Raw genomic sequence first — 23349 nt, forward strand, 5'->3', positions numbered from 1 at the left:
CGCTGGCAAGAAATTTGAGACCGATGATGAAGTGATTACCGAAACTGAGGCTTATTTTGGGAAAACCGAAAGAGTACTATAAAAATGGTATCGAAAAGTTGCAAGATCACTATAATCGCTGTATCGCCCTTGAAGGCAATTATGTTGAATAATATAAATAAATTTTGCAAAAAAAATAGCTTTACTGTGTTACCTTATAAACTTTTTAGCCGAAATGTTATGTGGAATTTTGAGTAGAGTTTAAGTTACATTATAATTTGACATAAAAATAAAGTCAGTCGAGTTTTAACTGGGCAAGAGAAAAGGAGCGTTTTTATTACCCGAGTAAGGACACATTGGATCATTGCAACATATTGTTATGGGCAATAAGTAAAAATAAACACCTTTCTTAGATTGTTTATCTTTCAAAAAATGTTATTTTCATACCACTTCGTTCATCCGGTAGAGATATAAACGTTCAAAACTTTGTACTCCGAACGTCACCCCCTCGTTAACGAGACTTTGAATTTACACCCCAATACGGAAATGAAAGATGTAGTAGGAAGAAATAATCAACATAAAAAAAAACCAAGAATGGACTTTTCTATAGTGACTTGTTTTGTTAGATAATACTATAAGTAATAACCGGTAACCTTCATTAAAAATCATGATTTTTTTCTAATATAATATACTTATCATGGTCATGGATTTCACCCCTCTAAGAGATCCCAACCGCCCCTTTCAGAGCAAAATGGATTTTCACGACAGCATGAGCACACTTTTGAAATTCACATTCACTGTGCTTTAGTAGGGAAAAGATAAACAGTGTTATTTATTTACTGTAGAGCTAACCAATGACACAGAATTTTGCATTTTTTCGCCTTAGATAGAACATGAGAAAGCAGGACTTCATGCCACGTATCAATGCCAAAATGACTCTTATTCAGACTGACTCGAATGCTATATGAATAAAATTGGTGAGACTAAAAGAAATATTATTGGCATCAAGCCATCACAAATATTGGAACGTTATGTTGAAAAATCTGTAAATCTGTATGAAATTCAGAAAATCTGTAATTTGTATATACAGATTCTTGATTTCAAAATGTCTGAAAAATCTGTATAAATACAGATTGCTCTGTAGATATGGTAACCCTGATTGGAATACCATTCGATAGATCATTCAATTTTATCGAACTCGAGCATTATTAGTGGTGGGTTAAAAGTGGCGTTTTTTGAAGAAAATGTTCCCCAGCGTTAAAAGTTGCGTTTTTTGATGGAAAAGTGTAGGCGAAAATTTGTTCCGCACAATCAATAGTACATGGTAATGCTGAGAGTTAGTTTGACAATATGCTAAAATTTTCATTTCAATCGCTTTGGGGATATTTCGCATTTCACTCGGTGCAAGCATTCATTCATCGATCTTTGTCAGTGCTTTCGGGTATTGTACTGTACTAAAGGATTTCATTCTTAAATTCCTATATAAAGCCTCTTAAAAACAAAGAAAGAAGAAGAATTCCTATAGAGTTTGTTCTCGCAGACAACAATTTCTTTTTTAACGTAAGATAACAATGTAATCGTGTCTTGGATACCATCCGTATGTTTTATTATTTAAAGAGGTTAATTGTTTTTGGATGGTTCGAAATATTTTTTCACAGTAATGGATTTTTTTCATCCTTCAGGCAATTTATGAGTGCCACGCCATAAAAAAAACTTTGTTCTTTACTGCCGTAATCTCGCAAAGTGACGCAAGCGCCAGAGGGAGAAATTTTCAGTACGAGACTTTTCGCAAAATTGCATGTATAATCAGCATACGCGTACATTACGATAGTCTGATCTGTACAAATTATGTACAATTGATGGAAATACATTGCCATCGGCTCGATTTTTGAAAAAATGCAGTTTTATTTAAGCTTTGTTACCAACGCCAGTTTGTTGTGGAAACAGCAACTTTTAATCGCTGTTTCCACAACCGATTGGCGTTCATCCATCAAAGTATGGGAGAATCTGTTTCCAAATATTTTCTACCACATGCCACCGTTCAGTGGAGCATGAGGTAGCATCAGGGAGAAGAGTTCTACACATTTTCCGTCATTGTAGCGTGTGTCGAGCGGGCCAACGTAGTTGAGAACCCGAATGTAACAACTATGGACAGCACTTTCTTTTCCAATCCAAAGTGCAATTGAAAACATCCTTGTTGAATAAGATAATGCCGTCCGAAATTATCCGATGTAAAGCAAATACAGTTTACGCGAGGATGTTCTGAATTTTGTTATAAGATGCGTTTCGATAGAGATTTTAGAAGAGTGCAGCTGTTCAGCAAATCCGACATTTACCCTTCGATCTCTCAGCTTTAATTCATCCGAAAAAGACATTGAGCAAGTGAGGTAAGTGAACATCGTCAAGATGCTTTGTCCCTTGATTGATGTTGTTATTTGAAATTAGTTGTCCCTTCTCGTTCATTCTATGCCATCGGAGCGGATTAAAAATCACATCGCATCAGATTCAAATTACGTCACATTATAAGGGAAATGGCGCTAGCGTCACATCACAGTGGAAATAGCGCTTACGCCATTCCGTTTTCAAGCTTTTACGGGGTCATTTTTCCACATTTCTATAAAACTTCGCAGTCGTTTGAAAGGATTTGGTATTCTTTATCGATGTATAACATAAAAAGTAAAATGTCAATTTTGGCGCTTGCGTCACTTTGCGAGATCACGGCAGTTTAGTCATCGAGACATTTTCGCACAATTTCGTAGGAATTGAAATGCGACTCAGCGAGTGCGTGTTCCATCGATGAAAACGAATGGTAATCGAAAGAAGCCAAGTCTGGAGAATAATGCGGCTTATTCTCCAGACTTGGCTTCTTTCGATGATTCCAATTGAGTAGCTCAACCGTTGTTCGGTATGGGACATTGTCATCAAGAAAAATAATTTTTTGTCGACTTTTGTCCTATTCCTATTTTTTTTTCGATTCAATTCATTTAATTTTTTTCGGTAACGTTCACTATTAACAGATTCATCGGTTTTACACTTGTAACACTGTCCGAAGCAATTTGGCCTTGCAGTCTGTGGTGACTATTTCATTATATTAGTTCTACATTTCGACTTGATTTTTCCTAGTATTGAACCAAATCTGTATTCATTCAGACGAGTATTTTACTACAATACGGAGCGAGTTAAGGGACCGAACAGTAAAAATGCATTTCAAACTTTGTGTTATTGAGATATCTGTTAGTTAAAAATACTCAAAGGGGTAGTTGGACGTAAACGTGTTTTGTCGTTTACGGCATTTATTAGATAAAAATCACTTCAACTTGTTCCAAAGAAATAATAATTTAAACAAATGTGATAAAAATGTAGAATACAGATAAAAGTTATTTATGTTTGCGAAAATCGTGCAGCTATTTTCATATGACGAACCTTTGGCGGTGGTGTTGTATCCGGTGTCGACTGTTGATGAAGAACAAGAAAGAAAATATTGATACGTAACATCGAGAAGGGAAGCGCCAAAATACTCACTATTTCTAAGCAGTCGTCTTTTTTTCTACTTTTATTATCACATTTCATTTCGACAGCTGGTTTGTGCTTGTCAGGAATCACAGTTTCGGCACCAGAGGTCTCCGCCAGGAACGATGCAAACCCTTGTTTGCATTCTTCCTGTTTCTTTTCCACTATTTGCCTCAGTTCGGCATTTTTCTGGGCAAAAGCTGTGGTTACATTTGCCTGGGTAGGTTGTTGGTTGCTGGACTTCTTCGACACATTCGAAGTACCCGTAGGACAAACAACGTTCCGTTTCTGGGCGTTGATCATGGCTTGTAGCGGAACAAAGGCTCCCGTGCCAGCCGGAGTGTTTCGGTTGAAACTCAAGTTTTGTGGACCATTCGGGCCACATTGGCGTGGGTTATTCACGTAACTGCCTTGAAATTGTTGCGGCCGATATAACCGCTGGTGTGATTGCTGATGCATCATACGAAGCGGTAACATTGGGGCGGTTTGATAATTTGGCAGCCGTAACATAGGCTGAAATTGTTGTTGCCCAAAAGAATGTGGCGGCACCATGGAATGGTATACCCTGTCCGAAGTCGCAGTATATTGTTGAAATGAGGGACCATATGGCTGGTGCAAAATCGCTGCTTGGGATTGCATATGGGGAATATGATTTTGAGAAGCTCCGTCGTAGTAAATTTTGGTGGTATCCGCTGCCGGTTGAGAGTGTACCGGGGGATTAATTTTTTGCTGTGTTGTTGGTGTTGTATATTTTTCAACGCCTGGGGATTTCTTCAGAGCTCTCCAAGAGGACGGTGGCTTTGGAAGGCTCTTCGGAGTCGGCATACTGTTTTGTTGCACGAAAGCAGTCGTTGTGCTCGGTTTAGCGTTGATCACGTTTTTCTCACAGTCAACTGATTCACTCATCACTTCTTGATTGAGTAACCTAGACTCATTGTCACTTATTTTAAGCATCTTTTTAAGCATATCTGTTGGGTCCGCGGTAGAATTGGCGCTCGATGGTTTACTGTTCTCGTTCGATATTGTTGATTGTGACACTGCTTGAGCGTTTCCATTCGGTGCAGTAGTATTTGTGGATATGAATCTTTTTATATCTCTGTCGTCAAAAGTTACTGGCGCCTGTGAGGTTCCCCTCAGTTTATTCCACAATCGCTCGAAATCAAAACTACCAGCTTGCATGTCAGTTTCAGGTACCGAGCATGCTTCTTGTGGCTTGCGGTTAGCAATAACAAACGCTTTAGTGGGATTTTTCTTCTCAATTCGTTCGTTCATTCGCTTTTTTATTGACTCTGCTGTCGGGGTTGGTTTGACAGGTAGTACGCGAATAAGTTCTGTCTTTTGCTGAATTCGTTGTTGTTGGTTACGTCCTGCCAAAAATTCTTCCGCTGGCAGAATAGTAGGCTGTGGATCGGCGATCTGTTTACACTCGAATTCGGCGGTTCCATAGGATATATTCAAAACAGCGCCCTCGGATAAGCGAACGACTCTGTTCTTCGTGGCTTCCATACCATAAACCTGAACACCATTCGGAAACTCATTGTCGAATAAAATGTCATAATATTTGTCCTCTTTGGCTACACATTCTTGGCGTACAGGATTAGGATCATGAGCAGTATATATACCTATGATAGTGCCCCTGTAACCTAGAGGGACCACTTCTGTCTCGCGTGCGACAATAACTCGATCCAAAAGTTCAAAATTTGCTTGAGCATCTATGCTTTTCGCTTGTACCATCCCTGGACGGTACAAATTTTTCGGATAAACAAACATTGTTTGCATAATCGGTAGCTTGGTTTTATGTTGATCTACAATCGCTAGGAGCTCTTGAATGGCAGCAGGCTCCAATGTTTGTGTCCCACAAGGTCTTTTCTCTGCCTTAACATGATCTTGGGCCTTTATCCACGCAATCAAGTCTTTCAAGCCGACTCCGTGTTCTTTATTTTTCCCAAATATTTCATCCTCAAACAAAACATCGCCTTTCGCACAACTTTCCAGCCGTTCAAACAGGAAGGGAAACTGCTCGTGATATCTTGTGATCAGATCTATGGTTTTCTCGGAGAACATCCAATATTTGTTGACTTTCTTTGTGTATCCTACTGTCTCTTCATCCTGAGAAACCAATCTTAGCTGTAACCCGATATTCATTTTACCACGCTCATCCACGTTTATGGATCTTCGTCCACCCGGCATCATGTAAATGGTAGATGACAATCTGTTCAGCAAATTTGACGATATTCCAATAGTGGAAGCAGCATCGTGCACTCCCATGTAGTGATTTTTCGCCTCATCGTTAATATCCATAATTCTATCCATGCTTGGTTCTTCGTAGATCTCGAAACGAGTCTTGATTCGTTGATGACCGGCCGTCACGTCAACCACATGGCCAAGACTTCCGTACCATTGGGTAGCTTTGAGAAAAACTGAGCAATTCTCCGGGAACATTTCCTGGATCTCTTGGTATGGTTTCAAGGTCTTAAGTGCCTCGCGGAGATCCGTCACGATAGCTTGAATAGGATACGCCGTTTCGCCCATATTCCATAGCTTATGCAATACGTAGCGATTGTTCCTAAGTACGTACTCGCTCCCCACACAAGTCTTCACGTGCACCAATTGTTCGATTCTTCCCAAATCAATAGCCAGGCGGCTGCTGTGACTGGAAAGGAAATCGTTAGCACGAGCAACCGTTTACCTCTATGATGCTGTACTTACTGATCAACTATCGATCTGATACAATGACTGAAAAAATGTTTATTATTCGGTTGGACTTCACGATCTTTTTCGTGTGCCGACTCGGCATCGGAGATCTTAACCACTTTGGCTTCTATCAGATGTGGCCAGCTCACGTACACGATGCGACCGAGAAGTTCCTTTGCGAGAGCCTCGGTGGACCTCGGGTTACCCAGCGGACGATCGATGACCACCACCATGCTCTGGTTGCGGCTCGGAAAGTTGAACACCTTCACGCGTGCCTCCTTGAGGATACCCTGGAATGACGAGTGAGTCAAAGCTTTGTAATCATCTGTTCTCTTTCCCTTCTGAAGTTTCGACATTCGAAAATATATACTCGAAAGGATTTTTCTGAGAACGCAATGAAAGTTAAAAATAAAGTGCGAAAATATTTCAGCATGAAATCTATGTCGTGTACACCAGTAAACAGATAATGTGAATGTCCAAAACAAAAACAAAGAGAACATGTTATATTTATGTTGGTTTTCAAATTACTATGCGTACAAATTGTCCAATTTTTTTGATGATACGAACGGCCGGACAATTTTGATGGATTCATTTATTTATTTATTTGTTTATTCATTTATTTATTTATTAAAAAATAAATTAAATAATTGAGGGGCTTAGAATGCAAGGGGTGTAAGTGACTTGATCGATTTCTCTTAACTATCGTATGCTATGTAACTATCCCATTCAAAATTGTTTTGTACAAGGAAGCCAAGAACGGAAACTTTGGATACATTTTCTATAGTATCATTGCCAAGTTTTATTTCAGAAAGGATGCTTACATTCAGACTTCTCTTAATTAGCATCACTTTAGTTTTGGATGAATTTATGGGTAGTAAATTTCCATCAGACCAACGCATAATTCTCGATAAATCATCATTGACTATGGTGGCCATCGAGGCTAAGGGAAGATTGACAGCATAGAAATATATTTGCATATCAATTCCACTCAGATTGCTTTCGCGTCGATTTTATTTCAATGGTGGACTAACACTCGTGTAACGTTTGCATTAAAAAAATGGACTTTTTTCGGATGGTGTTAAAATAATTAATGGTGATAATTGAGTTTGATAAATTTCCATGGAAGCTAACTTGCAAAAAAAAATTCTACGCCCTTGCGAGCGGCCTTCCGGCAGTTAACCGGAACTTTCGCCATGGCATGCGTGTAGGCATGTTTTTGAGTTCATTCTTCGTTTTATTTATCAATTCCTTCTAAGTTTTCGCGACAAAATTGTTGGAGTAGATCTTACGCTTCAGGTTTGCCCATATTCTCGATGGGACGCGGCTGGAGGACCTTGGGCGGGTCGCCGACTTGGGTACCACATCGATATTCATCCGCTCCATCTCCTCTAACGATCGCTTCGAGTAGTGGGCTGACGCCAGATTCGGCCAAAACACAGCGTCTTCGCTCGTTTAGTATTGCTTGATGAACGACGCAACTTCCGGCAGGCCATTCGTACTATAAGCTTCCCAATCCGAAGCTGAAGAAGAGCAGCTTTGACATCCCCTTCTCGCTGATTATCAGCCACAGCAGCACCTTCTTGGGGAACTTAGTGTGTGAAATAAACTTCATTTCGGAGCTCACTTTCTTCGTGGGGGAAGTAAAATACGTAAAATACGTGTCCTACCAGTCGTTGCCGTCCAGGGTGAGATAGGTCTCGTCGTCCATCACCACCGTCACGTCGCGATTCGCCGGGAAAATCGACTTGACCATCTTATTCAGCCGTTGCCGCTACGTCATTGCCTGCAGCTCCGAGACCAGTGGACGGAACTTCCGCTTCCTGACATGTATGCAACAATTTACATTTATTCAATAGCAACAATTTACATTTATTCATAGCAAAATTGTACAAACAAATAACGATGACTATTGAACTGGACTGACTGGACAATCTTTTCCTTCTCCTCTGCCTGTCTGTTGTTTCTGCTTTTTCAATGCACAACAAACCAAATAAACAAAACTAAACGATCCACATACTTACATGGCATTCATAGTCGCTACCAATTGTGAACACTCTTCGTTCTTAGAATAGTTCAATTGCCGTCGTTGTGGCATAGTAGAAAAGTTAGGTACTCAGATCGGTTATGTAGTTTTTTTTTCCTTCATTGATTTAATTAGGCTCATGTGGATAAAGAGCCATTATCAAGCAATACATTTTAAAACTATTTGAATATATTATAACTACACGATTATTAACTTAAGTCTAATTAGCTAAAACTACAGTGCAATATATAAAATAATATAATTTATTCCTTCGTTGCCTCGTCGGTATTATCCTTGTCTGGAACAGTGCCTGTGGTGGGTCGTAACAACTACATCGCCAGTTGATGTAGCAACGGTATCTTTTGGTAGTGAGTGCCTCCTTGTTATGTTAATAGCTCCTGTAATGATCTTATCTCAACGGGTACTAAGTTCTGCTTGTGTAATAGGAAAGGAAGGGAGAATGGACAGTGGGAGTAGGAGAGGTGACCTAAATAATAACATTAGCGCTTCTTAGGAAGACATATATGGGGAACATAAAATTAGGGTCGCGAGTAGCTAAGATCTCGCGAACTGGCATGCGTGAGTGTACTCCTTAAGCCTCTAAATCAGCAACCAGTTTAATTCTTTCATTGCAAAATTCATTACATGATCAAACAACGTGCTCGATGTCATGATATCCTTGACCACAATTGCATAAATTGTTAGTAGCAAGACCTAAGCAAGAGCGGAAGAGATGCGCATTTAGCGCGGAATTATTGGACATCAATCTGGACATAGTTCTAATAAAATTTCTGTCAAGATCTAACCCTTTAAACCAGACCTTCGTTGAAACTTTGGGGATAATAGAGTATAGCCATCTCCCAAGCTCATCTCTGTCCCATTGGTTTTGCCAACTGGTGAGTGACTGCTGTCGGGGAATGGAGAAGAATTCCCGATACGCTATTTGTCTTTCAAAAACTGTGCCCTGCATACTACCTATCTTTGCGAGTGTATCCGCTTTCTCATTACCAGGAATAGAGCAACATACACTGAACAAGGGTTTTCAAGTTTATGAAAGCTAGAGTAATGTTCATTAAAGATACCAAAACCAGTGGATCCGTTGATTCTTGAACCATCAGTGAAAAACATTCTTGAAGAATTGATATGGTTATATTTTGAAGCGAAAATATTAGGGATTAACGATGATCGAAGATGATCTGAAATGTCTCGAGTTTCGTCCTTCATAGAAAGATCGAAATCAACGGAAGATCTGCAAAATTTCCGAAAGCTAACATTATTGAAGATGTCTGCTGAAGGTTTTATTTCTTGAGAAATGTTATGAGAGTACAGATCCATGGATCTCGACCGTTGATTCAATTCGAGAAGCTTCTTACAATTCTCAATTACTAATGAGTTCATGATTTCGTTCGGATTAAGAAGCGATAGGACAGTTCCCATCCGGTTATGTAGTGTTGGGTGGATGATAACATTCCAACATCGTCGTTGTCCACTGCAACAGTGTAGTCCTCATTAATGCCGTCTTGTAGTGCTGACTTCACCTTTCAATCACCTCGCGTTTGTTCGTCAAAATTCATCGTTCCTTGTCCCTGCACATTTCAGCCCGCGACACAAAACCTTTTTTTGAAGAACGCGATCCTTGAGAAACGCAATAAAGTACCTCCATCTCCTCACACACCCTTCAATCGGAATCATTCCACGTTTTATCGAGTCGCTCGTTGTAGCATGGCTGCGCGTGCTGCATCCATCTCGCTCAGAAGCGCTCAGCCCTCGTCGTCAAACCATTCGCTCCATTATCCACGTTGTTCATAGCCGATGATAGCCTCTACTGTGTTACTAATTGCTGCTTTTAGGATGTCCCGGCATTCATCGAGGGGAGCAGCATCCAGTATGTTGCAGTAACGTTCGGCTCCTGTAGTCGTCGTAGGTGGTATCGTGGTAGCGCTGGTGTCTTATGTTATTGACGACTGACAGAACACAGGTTGACCATCACCAGGTAGTGGTCTGAATCGATGTTATCGATAGGTTCTGATGTCGATGATATCCGAGAAGTGCCGACCGTCGATCAAAACGTGGTCAATTTGTGTTTCTGTTTGCTGTGGTGATCTCCAGGTGTAACGGTATTGGAGGTTGTACTGGAAGAAGGTGCTACGTATGGCCATATTCTTGGAGGCAGCCAAATCGATAAGTATTAGGTCATTTTTGTTGGTTCGCGGATGGGCACTTAACCTGTCAATTAACATTCTGAAATTTTCGTCTTGACCGACCTGAGCGTTAAAATCACCGATTGCGATCGTATTCACGCTCTAACTGCGCATAGAATTCTTCTTTAATGCATCGGTGGATGGGGGCTGTGAACGTTGATAATGCTAATGCTGAAAAAGTGGCCTCGCATTCTCAGTCTGCACATTCTCTCATTGATTGGCCACCAGCCAACACCCGTTTATGCATCTCCCTCATCACGATGGAAGTTGTATTCAGCTCGTGTGTGTTGCCGCAGCGCTGGTAGATGGTATAACCATCTGGAAACGATCGCACCATCGAGCCATCGAGTGCTACGATGTTGAAATTGTGGGCTCTCAATGTGGGCTTTCCCGCGAGTCCCCGCTGACACGAGGACAGTGACATGGGAAACAGACGCTGTTTTTAGTTGCACCTCCATTGTGAACAGACGCTTGGATAGACCCCTGTCAGCATACGACCAAGATCTTACCGGGGCTGGTCATGAAACCACTAACCATGAATGTGGTCTATTTTATGACTTTATGATACACGAAGTACCGATGATACACTTAGTCCATTCGTTTACCAAATTTCTTCATACTTTTTTCGATAAAATCAATATTATTCTGCTTATTGCATTCTTCGACAACCCGGCTGTAATGACAGCTGGCTAAGTCAAGCCAGAACTTCACGGGACCTTCGTGTGATCGAATGACCTGCAAAATTATGTTCTGAAGACACTTCTTCCTGTGAAGTTGTCCTGTCATAGTTGCTCCAGTGATGAAAATCTTTGATAGTTTCCACAACTACAGATACCTTGCCATATCATCAACTTGCGAGCGAAGTTGTCTGCGAAGACAAATTGGAACTTATCAGGAGAATCGTTCTGGTTTGGTAATGTGTTAATGGTAATGGTAATATTTTTGATCCGGGATTTGTCCAAAATCTATTTTTACATTTGTTTCATTGTCCATCAAAACAAACCGGTTGTATTTGGTCAAAACTTGATCGTACAATTTCTATGCACAGTTTTTGGCAACCTGGTTCTGTTCCTGGGACCTGTTGGGATCTTTGCTGTCATGGTATGATCGACATACAGATTCTTAGGTCCTTCTCGCATACAGAAATAAAGGTCCACCACGGGATGCGAATTACGTTTTCGGTATGTGTAACAATTGCTCTGAGTTGCTCACCAATCACACATTTCGGAACATCATGACGAACAAAACGAGCGGAACTCGTTCCAGCTTAAGTACGCTTAAGTATGCTGTTTGTCCGTGATTGAATCGAGAGAAGGTGTGGTTTACGATGGCAATTTGGAAGGCAAACTAGAAGCGAATAAACTCTCTGAGTTTGAAACTTTCAGCGTCTGAGCAATAATCGATTGAAAATTATATGATTTTCGCGATGCGAAACATTTTCCATTGCGCGCGCATCCAATATTAGATACGGATATTTTCGATGGGGAAGAATAATCTTCAGAAGCTTTCCTGCTAATTGCATTCGAGGATAACGATAACATCGCTCCACATTCTCCTCGATACTCGTAGCCCACCAGTGGTTAATACTAACCCCCTGTTAATTGCACTTGATTGAAAAATAACGAAACTAAATGTATTTGGTCGTGGTGTTTTATGGATAGAAAACATTAAAATAAACTCTTTCGCTTGAATGTTTTTTACAATTTCCAGGGGAATTGGCAGATTATTTTCCAACAACGATAACATCTTTCCAGATTCTCCTCGATACTCGAAACCCACCAGTGGTTTATGCTAACTCGATAACTACCTGTTCATTGCACTTGATTGAAAAATCACAAAACTAAATGTATGTGGTTGTAGTGTTAAATAGATAGAAAACATTCAAATAAACTCTTTGGCATGAATGTATTTTTCAATTCCAAGGGGAACTGATAGATTATTTTTCAGCAACGATGACATCTTTCCGGAATCTTCTCGATGCTGGATGGCAACCAAACGAAAATAGTTCCGCGCGTGTAAGTGTGGTTGCTCCGATGTCTCAAGCGGAACCGTTTGTGGCATCACTCTCCTCCTGATGGATTCCCTTCTGGCCTAAGGTGCACAAACAGGCTCTTGGTGGCATCGTTCATCAGCGCTTTCATGATAAACGAAGAGCTTCACCACAACAGCGACAACATGCTCCAATCGCTGTTCAATTATATAACTGAGTGGATTTCCGAGAGGCGCTCGCTTATATACCGATTGGTGATTTCAATAGTCTGTTTTGAAAGCAATTTTAAGGCTATTGAAACACGTTTTAGGATGAAAAAGTAACAAGTATATAACGCTTTAGGAGCTATTAACGCTCAAAATCTCGGTCTCCGGCGTAACGCTTTCGTTTTCGAAACTTTGATTTTACACCCCGGTATAGAAACGAAACAAGTAGTCCTACGTCAAAATTTCATTAAATGTGCTATCCACGCATACTGGTACAGCATTTACTCAAGCGAAAGGCGAGTTTGGAATGGAAATTTCGTTAGAGTTTCCGAGAGAAACCGTATTCACTGAAAGTAAGAAAAAGGCGATTTGAAAGGTTGTGCAGTATGCTAGCATGCGTAATCAGTTACCGGCGGTGGTTGTAAGACTAATATACCCTTATGTGCCTCTTTTAATTCCATTTCTTTTGAAAAAAAAGTCTGGGAAATCCAATTCGGAGAAATGAAATCGAATGAAATTTTCAATTGAAAGCAATGATCGTCCCTTTACATGTGAAACTGACATAGAGTCCATTCAAATGAAATGAATCTCGCCCATCCGAGCAGTTTGCATCTTCAAGTGAAAGCGTTTGCGTTCAAATTCAAAGGAAACGACAGCAGAAAAGAATGAAATTAAAGAATCGTTGTTTCAGTTGAGTAGAGGATACTCACAATCGGAAACGATTCTGGCTGAAGGAATGGAAAAGGAATGAAATCATTTTCTAGTTTCGAAAATGTCACGCCCTGATTCGCATTATTCAACCGCTTGTCGTACCAAGAAGGAGTCACTATAGCGTCTTTTCCGAATCGTTCATGTGTCCTTAACACAATTATGCCGTAACTAGAATCTTACTGGTATCGGACCTGGACCCTGTTGTAGGGCACATTCGAGTTGGGAAACCACCTGTACCACCCAAGAAAGGGAGTGCGGTAGATTCTATCGATAAACTTAATTACTGTGAACTGTTCCCACCGGATGCAGAGCATGAGCTTCATGGAGTGGAGTCTCTCTACGTCCTTCGTTACGATTCGACACGACAATCCCACATTTTTTTGCCCACGAATAGCATGGGAAACGCACGAAAATCATATTGTTTACAGCGAAATGACATAAAGGGTGTCCCACATCAAATTGCATCACGGAAAAAACGTTAAATAGTGACACGAGGTTAGATCCGGCCAGAAGAACGATGGGTCTCGTGAGGCAGACGCTTCTGTATGCATTTCTTGAGGTAGATCTACCCTTTTACAGTCCCGGTAGTCACAAACGGTGCACTCCGTTTGCCACATGAGCAGATCGTTTGACAAAATATCACGTATTTCTTGGAAAACTTTGAAAATTTCCGCTTCCTTACTATCTCCGTAATATCAAACTTGTACTGGGTAGTGAAGAACAGTAGCCCCGGAAGCTCATGATGAGACAATGAGGCTTCGTCAGCATCTGGGTGTACAGTTTCCGGGCCCTTGATTTTCCCACCGTATTTTGCCGTTCGTCACGATTTGGAACCTTCTACACTTTGTACTTGTGCAGGCCCTCCCGGTCCTTGACTCTCTGAACCAAAGATTTGGACAGATTTAGCTTTTTGGCTACATCCCTGACCGAAGCATTGGGATTCCGCTTAAACGCTTTCACGACACGCTTGCAATCTTGATCACTAATAGAACATCCATTCTAAACGCATTTCTCCTTCCCTTCGATGCTCAGAGTTTCGTAGTAACGTTTAATCACACGACTAACCGAATTGTTTTCCGACGTCTTTATGAGAGAGTTGAGGATTTTCCAGGTGTTTGAGCAAAATCAATTCGCGACGTTGCTTTCTGGGTAACGCATTTTTTTCAATTTTAAAAAAACTGGCAGCGATAAAAACACAATGTAAAAATTACTTCAACTACAACTATTTCTACCCTAAATTTTCTAGAGAAAATACCCAATTGGTAATTTTCTGCAGCGTTTTTTCTGTGATGCAAATTGATGTGTAACACCCTTTAGTGTAGTTTTTTAAAAATTGGCTTCAATATGAATGCGGTTGCAAGAATGCCCATTGCGTTTTGAGTTATCTAAATTAGCTAAATAGATAATATCCTAATGTGAGATTCCAATTCGTCATGCTCAGTCTAACACACCTGTTACTTACGTGATATTTAAGGTGTTTCATTGTTGGAAATCCTTTAATATACCCGTCTAGGATAGCACCTTTGGTAGGACCAAGAACAAGCTTATCATCCGGGACACGTAACTAGCAGTATATGAGAAAATAATTATTTCATTAGCAGTGTAACTTCAAAGCAAATGCTCCATACGTCTTCTCGATAAATGGCAATTTCTTTCACTTTCAGCTGCTCTACCCTCTCGAAGCCGTAAGAAGCCGGTAATGATGATGTGCCCTTCTCGTCGTACTGATACAATTTCATTGCGCTATGGACGTTTCTTTGCTTCTCTTCATCGGTTAAGAATGCATCGCACGGTTCCATTGCTTCTAGCAGCTTTTTCTCGTTAATGAAGGGAATAAGAACAACCGCCTCCCACTGTTGCTGCTTTCCGTTGAGATCGGTGGAGAACTCTTCTGGATAGAAGCTTTTCACAGGACTGTTTGGATCAATCATCAAGCAATGATATGCGCTGGGTATATGATCCTTGCTAGCGATTGGAAGCACACTAAGTAACTGTTGAAAGGGGAGAAATGGTCTCCCGAGTTCGAAATCTATAACGAGATCCTTAAAGTCTTGAACATCGCTTATGAATGGTGCGTAATGATGTGGATAAAACCACCCCCACGACGGCACCCCACGATAATAATACTCCAATGTCCATTGCAAAGCGCGAATATAGCATTCTGCCTGTTCAGCTCGCACATTCCTGCACAGAAAAGAAACGATAGATTCTTTTAAATTTGAGTACAAACACGATCTCACTCATCGTAATCCTTGTATCCCAGTTTTGTGATGTAGTAATTTCGTTTATATGCAGTAAATTCCTTCTCGAAAAAATCCGGGTTATCCAAATCCCCGACCGATTCGTCCTCTTCATCGTCTGAAAACATATCCTCCGACGCTTTGATAAGCGCCGCAAGATCACAATCCATTTCATCAGAAGCGGTAATTTCGTCTATTGTCGCATCGAAAGCTTCCATCTGTAAAGCAAGAACAGGCTTTATTTATTGTTAAAAAATCGAATCATCTCAAGAATACTTACGTTATTTTGTCCCCTCTTCGACTGAAAATATTTCAAATCGGTGTAGTGTTCAAGGAAGATATCTCTATCGAATCTAGATAACCGATTCATGAGAACCTCGAATCTCGGCAGGTTCAATTTGCCACTTTCATTTATATGTCCATCCAGTGTTGGCAAAATATCCATATAGGCTTGAAACAATGTGGGGAGCGCATTTTCGTTGATATGCAAATGCGGTAAGTGGGGTATGAAATCATTGCCAACCATAAAACCCATCAACACCCAGTCATCAATCAGCTTGTAGATGTTGAACTCAAAAGATAACTGATCTCTCACAGGAGCAAACTCTAGCTCGAGATATTCTCTCATAAGCGTCAGATGAAGCAGATAGAATCGCATCTCCTCGACAACAGTTGTTTTTTTAACATTTTTCCCGAACTTAACTTCTTCTCGGAGCAGCGAAAAATGCCGCTCGTGGGTACAAAGACCCAGCATGATTAAGTCTGCATCCAAGCCATATAAGCAGTGGCGCGTATTTGGATCATAATTCGGCGAAGCTTTCGCATACTTGATATACTCTATGATTTTGTGTTCTCCCTCGCCCGGTGTCTCATGTCCACTCAGTATTACTTTACAATGCTTCCACAGTGGATTGGTACTAACTTTAATGTTGATGAAATGTTCCATCGCACGTTGCAAACGCACCATAAAACCCGTACCTGGTGTGATACAGTTACTGTCGAATCTGGCCTCTTTTGGCAGTATTTCTCCCTTCTTCTCTGCCTCTTCCAACTGCTCCTGTGCCTCGCGAGCAGATCGGAAACGTCGACCCCGCTGTTGGTTCATCTTTGCTCGTGGCGCAACTCCATCGACAGCGATAAAAAACAATTTCTGGGGACGGATCATCCGGAACAGGAATTCCAAATAGTGGAATATATCGCTGAAAATTTTCTCCTCCGTAATTCGGAAGAAAACGTCGGAATCATTTGGATGAGAACAGTTGTGTATTATACCGTTCATGTCCAAGTACAGGTTATCAAATTGTGGAACCTTTAATAAACATCATAAAATAAATCAGTAGTTCTGTATGACTTTTTTGTTTGTTTGTGTATCATGCTGCTTTGTTTTCATTTCATTGTTTTAATAACATTGCTACACTGCGTTCGAGAACAGACATAGGTTATTTATTCGATCAAATGAAACATTTTTTTATTATTAGCCAACAGCCAGACATGGTTAAATTACAAGATATAAAGTTACCTGGTTTTCTCGAACCAATTCGCTCAAGCATGGATAACGCTCACTAATGTAGCGAAAAAACTTTGGAACACCCATTGCGACGTTCTTCTAGCGTACTTTTCTTCAATAAACCAAAATCTAAGCTTGTCAGAAAAATCTATACCAAAATAAGTGCAAATTTAAACTTGGCTTACGATTTCATGATATGATACAACAAACACAAGCCTTCAGCTCAGGCTCAGATGTAAAATGAGCGAATCAACAATGTCAGATGGCTAGGGATGTCCGGTAAAAACTCGATTAATCAAATAATCGATCAAAGGCCGCGAGAATCTACACTCTCAGAATGAAATGGTCGCCTCTCGGCAACCAGCTGAAATCTTGTAAGCTTTTGTACGCTGATGACTTAAAAAATTCGAAGGGTTGTATCCGACCTGCGGCCGCTTAGAACGTAGGACTACGTAATCTTTTTTTTTCTTCGAAATTTGTTTGTTTATCATTTCGGATATTATTTGCGAATATTTCGAAATTTCATAAATAACTCTTTGGTAAAAAGTTCCGGGGACTCTGAAAAGGTTTAATGGTTTGCGTGGTTTTGCAGAATCATTTCGAGAAGCAACTATTCTTTCTTGCCTTTGCGAGAACAATACACTAATTGATCATGTGTCGCAATTTGTTTTTTTATTTGCACGCATTACACTTTGCAAAGCTAGAGCTCGTTGCATCAATGAACAAGTTCTAAGTTTCGCGCAACGAAAACAAGCAACACGAACAAAGCCAAACACTGATGGCTAGAAGCGACCTATAATCATTTGGGGAAACTCGAGGGGAAACATAAAACACAAAACGAACAGAACAAGCGACCTTTGTTGTTTCGAGCACAGAAAGATTCTGAGAATTTTCCTCAGAGGAGATGCAATATTTAAACGCTAGGGACAGCTCATTTACTATGTAAGGGTGGAGTTTACTTCGCGAACATTCTCTTCTCGCTATCCCCGTTTGTTGTTTCTATCCTAGCGGCTGCTATGTTGCTTGTTATTGAAAGCTCTGTTCGGGCAAGCACACAAATGGACAGAACAAATGTATGGGGAAATGGGAATGCGTCTAATTTTCACCAACGGCATGGAGCCGATCATCAGCAAGAGCAAGGCAGTAACCTTTACGAGGGGCCAATCGTTTACATCTCATGACTACGTCATCGGCTCTGTTGTTTTCGTTCGCGTTAACTCCATTCGAGATCACGGCTTTATTTTCGACATTAAACTGAAGTTGTCCGAACACCGCTGTTTTAGGGTTTATCCGGCGGAACTCGCAGTCCTTCCGGGACCCGTACACGCTGTTCCTGAATACGCAGCATGCGTTTGGGCTCCGTACCATACAATGCACATCATCAGGATTGAAAAAGTGCAACGCTGTATTATCCACTACGCCTTAAGGCAATTGCCATGGAATGATCCCACTCATCTTCCTGATTACGAGACTCGCTGTATGCTTATTGACTTGGAAAAGTTTTTGGCAAGGCGGGAGGAAATTCATCGTCTGCTTGTCTTCGATTTGTTGTCCGGTAACATCGACTGTGTGGAGTTAATCAACGACATATTTTTTTCTTGTTGGGTGTGAACCACTGCGTTCATTATTTTGAATTATTATTGTATGCTCCATTTTTTCTACTACACTTCAAGCTTATCTACTGCTTATTGATGAAGAAGTAGATCGAAAGCTATAGCGAGATAGGTGCCTATCAGGAATAATCTATCGAATGAACTTTATAACCCTAATCGGCGACACAAACCAAACTTCCTTGGGCAGAACTGTCCCTTGACCAGCTGCTTCCATACATGGAATAACGTCCGCCGGAACACGAAAATTATATATATTTCTATATCAAACTACAGTAACGTCTCGATTATATCATGCTCAAAAAAATATAATTGAAACGTGCTATATTCGAAACAGATATTTTTTTCTAATCTATTACTAATCTGTTTTTCTTCTCCAATATGTATGCTTTCAACACTATTTATCGTGCAACATGCAAAATGTATTGAAAAACATTTATTGCATTCAAAAATATAATTGAAACGTGATATATTCGAAACAGATATTTTTTTCTAATCTATTACTTATCTGTTTTTCTTCTCCAATATGTATGCTTTCAACACTATTTATCGTGCAACATGCAAAATGTATTGAAAAACATTTATTGCTTTATTCATCACATGAGCACACAAAGTGCTCTCGTGGGCGAGTGGTTAGCGCCACACATTATCCTACCGGGTGGTCGGATTCGATTTCCGTTCTGGCCGAGGGATTTTTTGTTAAAGAAATTTCTTCTGACTTGTACTGTGCTACGCGTATTCTAGAGCTTGTCACTCAGTAAGAAGCCCAACTAAGTATTAACAAATGGCGCATGTTAATACCTACGTTTAGACGGTGAAAGTTCCTTTGCGAACATTAGTGTCATTCAGTAATACAACAAATCATTACACATATCGAAACTATCACTATCGTCACAAGACTTCTCTCATAGCAATTTCTCGTATTTTTATAAACAGCATCGTATGAGCTAAAAAAGTTGCTATCGCATAGAACATTCAATCGCATCACTACAATTTTGACTGCCGTTGATGTGAACAGATCACGTATTTAAGAATTACGTTCACCGAATGACAAATTTATTCATCAATTTTCTTCTTTATCTTAATTTTTCTTGAAATCAGTATCTTCATCCCTTTCTGTATGCTGATACCGACAGTGAGAAATATTATTTCTGCTTCTAACTTCGGTAGCACTATCTTAGGATCAGGAATCATGAACAAGATTAACAGAGAAATTTTATATGTTTAAATTAATGTAGCATCTTTGGAATATCGAGGGTTTTTCAATCTTTCAACTCTCATTAATGGCAGATTATGAGTATCAGAAACGTTCGAACATGGCGTGAAAGTTATCATGATTTGTCAGTTCCGATTGCTGTTACGCTTTTTTCTTTCAAATGAGTTAATGTAATGTTTAAAAAAAATGTTTTAATAAATCTAATAAACCGGATTCGTCTCAATTATGTATTTGATCAACGCTCAATTCACGATTTTCAGTTCATTGCTTCAAAATCGCAGACACTACAAAAATAGATGCAAACTTTTTATCTTTTTTTGCAAAGTTAACAAATTATAAATTCTAAATGTTTAAATTTTTGTGTTCAAATTTCGCTAAAGCTCAGTCGGACATTGCTAACGGATCGTATCCAATGTTTCAAACTAATCGGACAATCAGTGCATCCCAGGTTTGCATTTGAGACACCGCCGCTTCCGACGGCGGGTCAGCGGAGGACTCGGATCGCGTCAGAATCGTGGCTTGGGCCGCCTCGATTCTTTATCCTATATCCCCATTACATTGACCTTAGAATAAATTTCGATAAACGAAAACGAGAGAATAATTTTCTAATAGAAATGTGAGGCATTTATACACATGATGTTTTTCCCGTTACACTTTATTTCTAGCCTACTCCACTTTTTCTAAGTGGTTGTTTCTGTTTCAGTTTACTTTTGCGGTTTATTCCGGTCACGGAAATGACTATAGATTGGTAGCATTTACCAAAAAAAAAGTTATATTTAATAATTATTTCTCTTAGTGTATCGCTCCCACCAAAACCCGCGATGAAACGGCTACATCTTCTACTCACATCTTGCTCTAACTACTATTATTTTTGTTTTGATCCATTGCTCGAAATGATTTGATATTGAAGGAAAACTTTGCGATTTGTAGCAAAACCAAAAAAACAATGGAAACTTGCTGTCGAATATGTTTGGAGTCTCATAAAACGCTTCTATCGCTACAAACAGAGATTGAGTTTGAGGGTAACAGTATGATTTGTTCAGAGATGTACTACAAATTTACTGGTTTGCAGGTTGGTGTGATTTTAGTGAATATAACTGAATATCAAAAAGTTCTCATATTCTAACGCAATACTTTTCATCCCATTTCTAGGATTCATCAATCACTAACAGCAATGTTTCTAAGAAAATTTGTATTGCCTGTTTTACCGAGCTAAACAGCAGTTTCAAATTTCAACAAAAAGCGATTGAATCGTTCAAATCACTTTCACAGTTGAGCATTACAAGAACATTCGATGACAACTCATTTTCGAGTTTACGGAAAAATGTTGGTGATAAATTAGAAAGCCATGTTGGGGTCGAAAACGAGTTACCTGAATCGACAGTTACGTGTGATAAAGATAATTCCAACATAAAGGCAGATGATGTCTATGTTGAGGAATATCTGGACGAGGAGTGCACTTTCGACGATGAAAAACTTGTTTCCACGGACAATTGTATCAGTAGCCCTCAAATAAATAATGAAAATCAGATAGATCATGATGGGGTAAAAATGAAAGCAGATACGAAACATGGAGGAGATGATGAAACAGAGTCAGATAAAAACGACCAAGGATATAATTGTGAATACTGCTCGAGAAAATTGAATTCACAATCAGAGTTGGAAAGTCATTTTGTGTCTGAGCATTGTCAGCAATTGAGCGAAGATGAATTCGTTTGTACTACGTGTGATAAGCGATTCAAAACCAGGAAAACTCTCAGACAGCATTGTCGAATTCATTATGATTCGAGGCGATTTCGTTGTAGTTTCTGTTCGAAAACATTCAACTATGGGCACCATCTGAGGATACACTCAACAACTCACACTATGGACAAACCCTTTTCTTGTGAATTTTGTGGTAAACAATTTGCTTCTAAAGATCGACTGAAAAATCATGAGTTGCAGCATAAAGATGAGCGCAAGTATAACTGTGAAGCATGCGACAGTCTGTTCAGGAGTAAGAAAGCATTGAAAATGCATGCTATCCTGAAACATGATGCTGTCGTAAATAGGTTTGACTCCATACAGTGTGACAAATGCAGCAAGACTTTGTTCTCAAAATCCGCGGCGACTGCCCATTTCAAGAGGCCCTGTGGAAAGGATAAGATCGCAGAAGACAAAAACGACAATCGACAATGGAAACAAAAGCACATCTGTGATATATGCGGAATGTTTTTCCGACAGAGTATTATGCTCAAAAGGCATTCCAAGACGTATGTCATGTCGTATGATATTGTTTCGTTGGAGTTGTCATACTTTTCTTTGTTTTAGGCATAAAGGCCCGAAGACTTCGTCCTGTATTGACACGGTCGCATATGGAGTAGCAGTGTTAGCAAGAATCAAAAGCTAACACCTTCGAAAGAAAAGTTCGCAGTCATCTCGCACAAATCTCATTCAAAGACCAGATCTGGGATCCGCCTGAATTGGACGATGTTGGTCTCGATATGCGTTACCAGTGAAATTGAAGCACATAGATGGATGTTCGGACTTCAAAAGTTCGTCAGAGTTGGGTAAATGTGCCTGCGAAGCTGAGATAGATAAGTTTAGCCACATGTTATTATTACCTAGTTGCTCTATCTATATAAATAAACATTATTTGGTGTCCGTTCCTCCCGATGTAACTCAAGAACGAAGCAAAGGATTTAACAGTCAGTATCAGGATTGATGCGTCTTAGTTTGCGTCAGGTTCATATGCCAAAAAAGACATGATGACTGTTCCATAGAAACCACATTAGACGATCATCCTAGAAGCCCATGAATAATCAAGCTGGTTGTCAGCATAATTTTCACTATTGAGTATTGTTCCAACCTCCGAAGAATATAGACATACTAACAAACAAGTCTTTCCATTTGCTGGAGTCTGTAACAAAAACCATTCGGAAAGTTGGAAAAGTTGAAAGTCATTTTTTAGCAAATTTGCGGATAGTTGTCCTTTCTTTTCTCGGTCTAAGATCCTTTTCACGGTCCGCCAACGGCGATTGGAATGCCTTTTTGCGACATTTGCTCGTGGGCAAATCACAAATACGCTGTAACTTCGTCAACCTGCATCTGTCAAACTAAAAACAATAGGCTTTCTTTACTCGCAGCCTATTATGATATTTGAAACGGGAGTCTTATTTGTGCGATGGTGCAAACATTGGGTCCTATTATAGAAATCGAATCGATAAGAATTTTACTCGTTAGCCCTATTTCACTATTATCGATAGCATCGACCGAATGAAAGCTATCGATGCAACTGTTATACTTTTTCGAGTTGTTTGGATTTTTTGTTGCTTATCTTCAGAGAATTATTATTGTTTTAGTTTGCATCCCTAATATCTTGCTTTGGGAAACATTTAGGAAACGCTTAAATATAGGTAATTTGCAACACATGAAGTTCGAGTTAGGGAAGAATTTATCTCGAGTTACAAAATACGAAATTTT

General features: G+C 39.9%; 2 protein-coding genes across 2 annotated transcripts; one reads left to right on the top strand and one right to left on the bottom strand.

Annotated features, from left to right (window-relative positions):
- Window positions 1-3236: 3236 nt before the first annotated feature.
- LOC129776856 (5'-3' exoribonuclease 1) lies at window positions 3237-17295 on the bottom strand. The gene is made up of 8 exons (XM_055782745.1): window positions 17074-17295; window positions 15835-16863; window positions 15555-15772; window positions 14943-15498; window positions 14777-14878; window positions 6199-6473; window positions 3502-6142; window positions 3237-3432 (listed from the first exon to the last, which is right to left on the bottom strand). Exons 1-8 carry the CDS (start codon window positions 17146-17148, stop codon window positions 3361-3363), a joined length of 4968 nt encoding a protein of 1655 aa, XP_055638720.1. The 5' UTR covers window positions 17149-17295; the 3' UTR covers window positions 3237-3360.
- Window positions 17296-20714: 3419 nt separating this feature from the next.
- Window positions 20715-22669, top strand: LOC129777370 (PR domain zinc finger protein 5-like). Its single transcript, XM_055783611.1, has 3 exons — window positions 20715-20959; window positions 21040-22139; window positions 22198-22669. The coding sequence occupies exons 1-3, from the start codon at window positions 20834-20836 to the stop codon at window positions 22274-22276; spliced, it is 1305 nt and encodes a 434-aa protein (XP_055639586.1). The 5' UTR covers window positions 20715-20833; the 3' UTR covers window positions 22277-22669.
- The last annotated feature ends 680 nt before the right edge of the window (window positions 22670-23349 follow it).

The sequence above is a fragment of the Toxorhynchites rutilus genome, chromosome 3 (assembly GCF_029784135.1).
Source record: "Toxorhynchites rutilus septentrionalis strain SRP chromosome 3, ASM2978413v1, whole genome shotgun sequence".
In the NCBI taxonomy this organism is placed as follows: domain Eukaryota; kingdom Metazoa; phylum Arthropoda; class Insecta; order Diptera; family Culicidae; genus Toxorhynchites; species Toxorhynchites rutilus.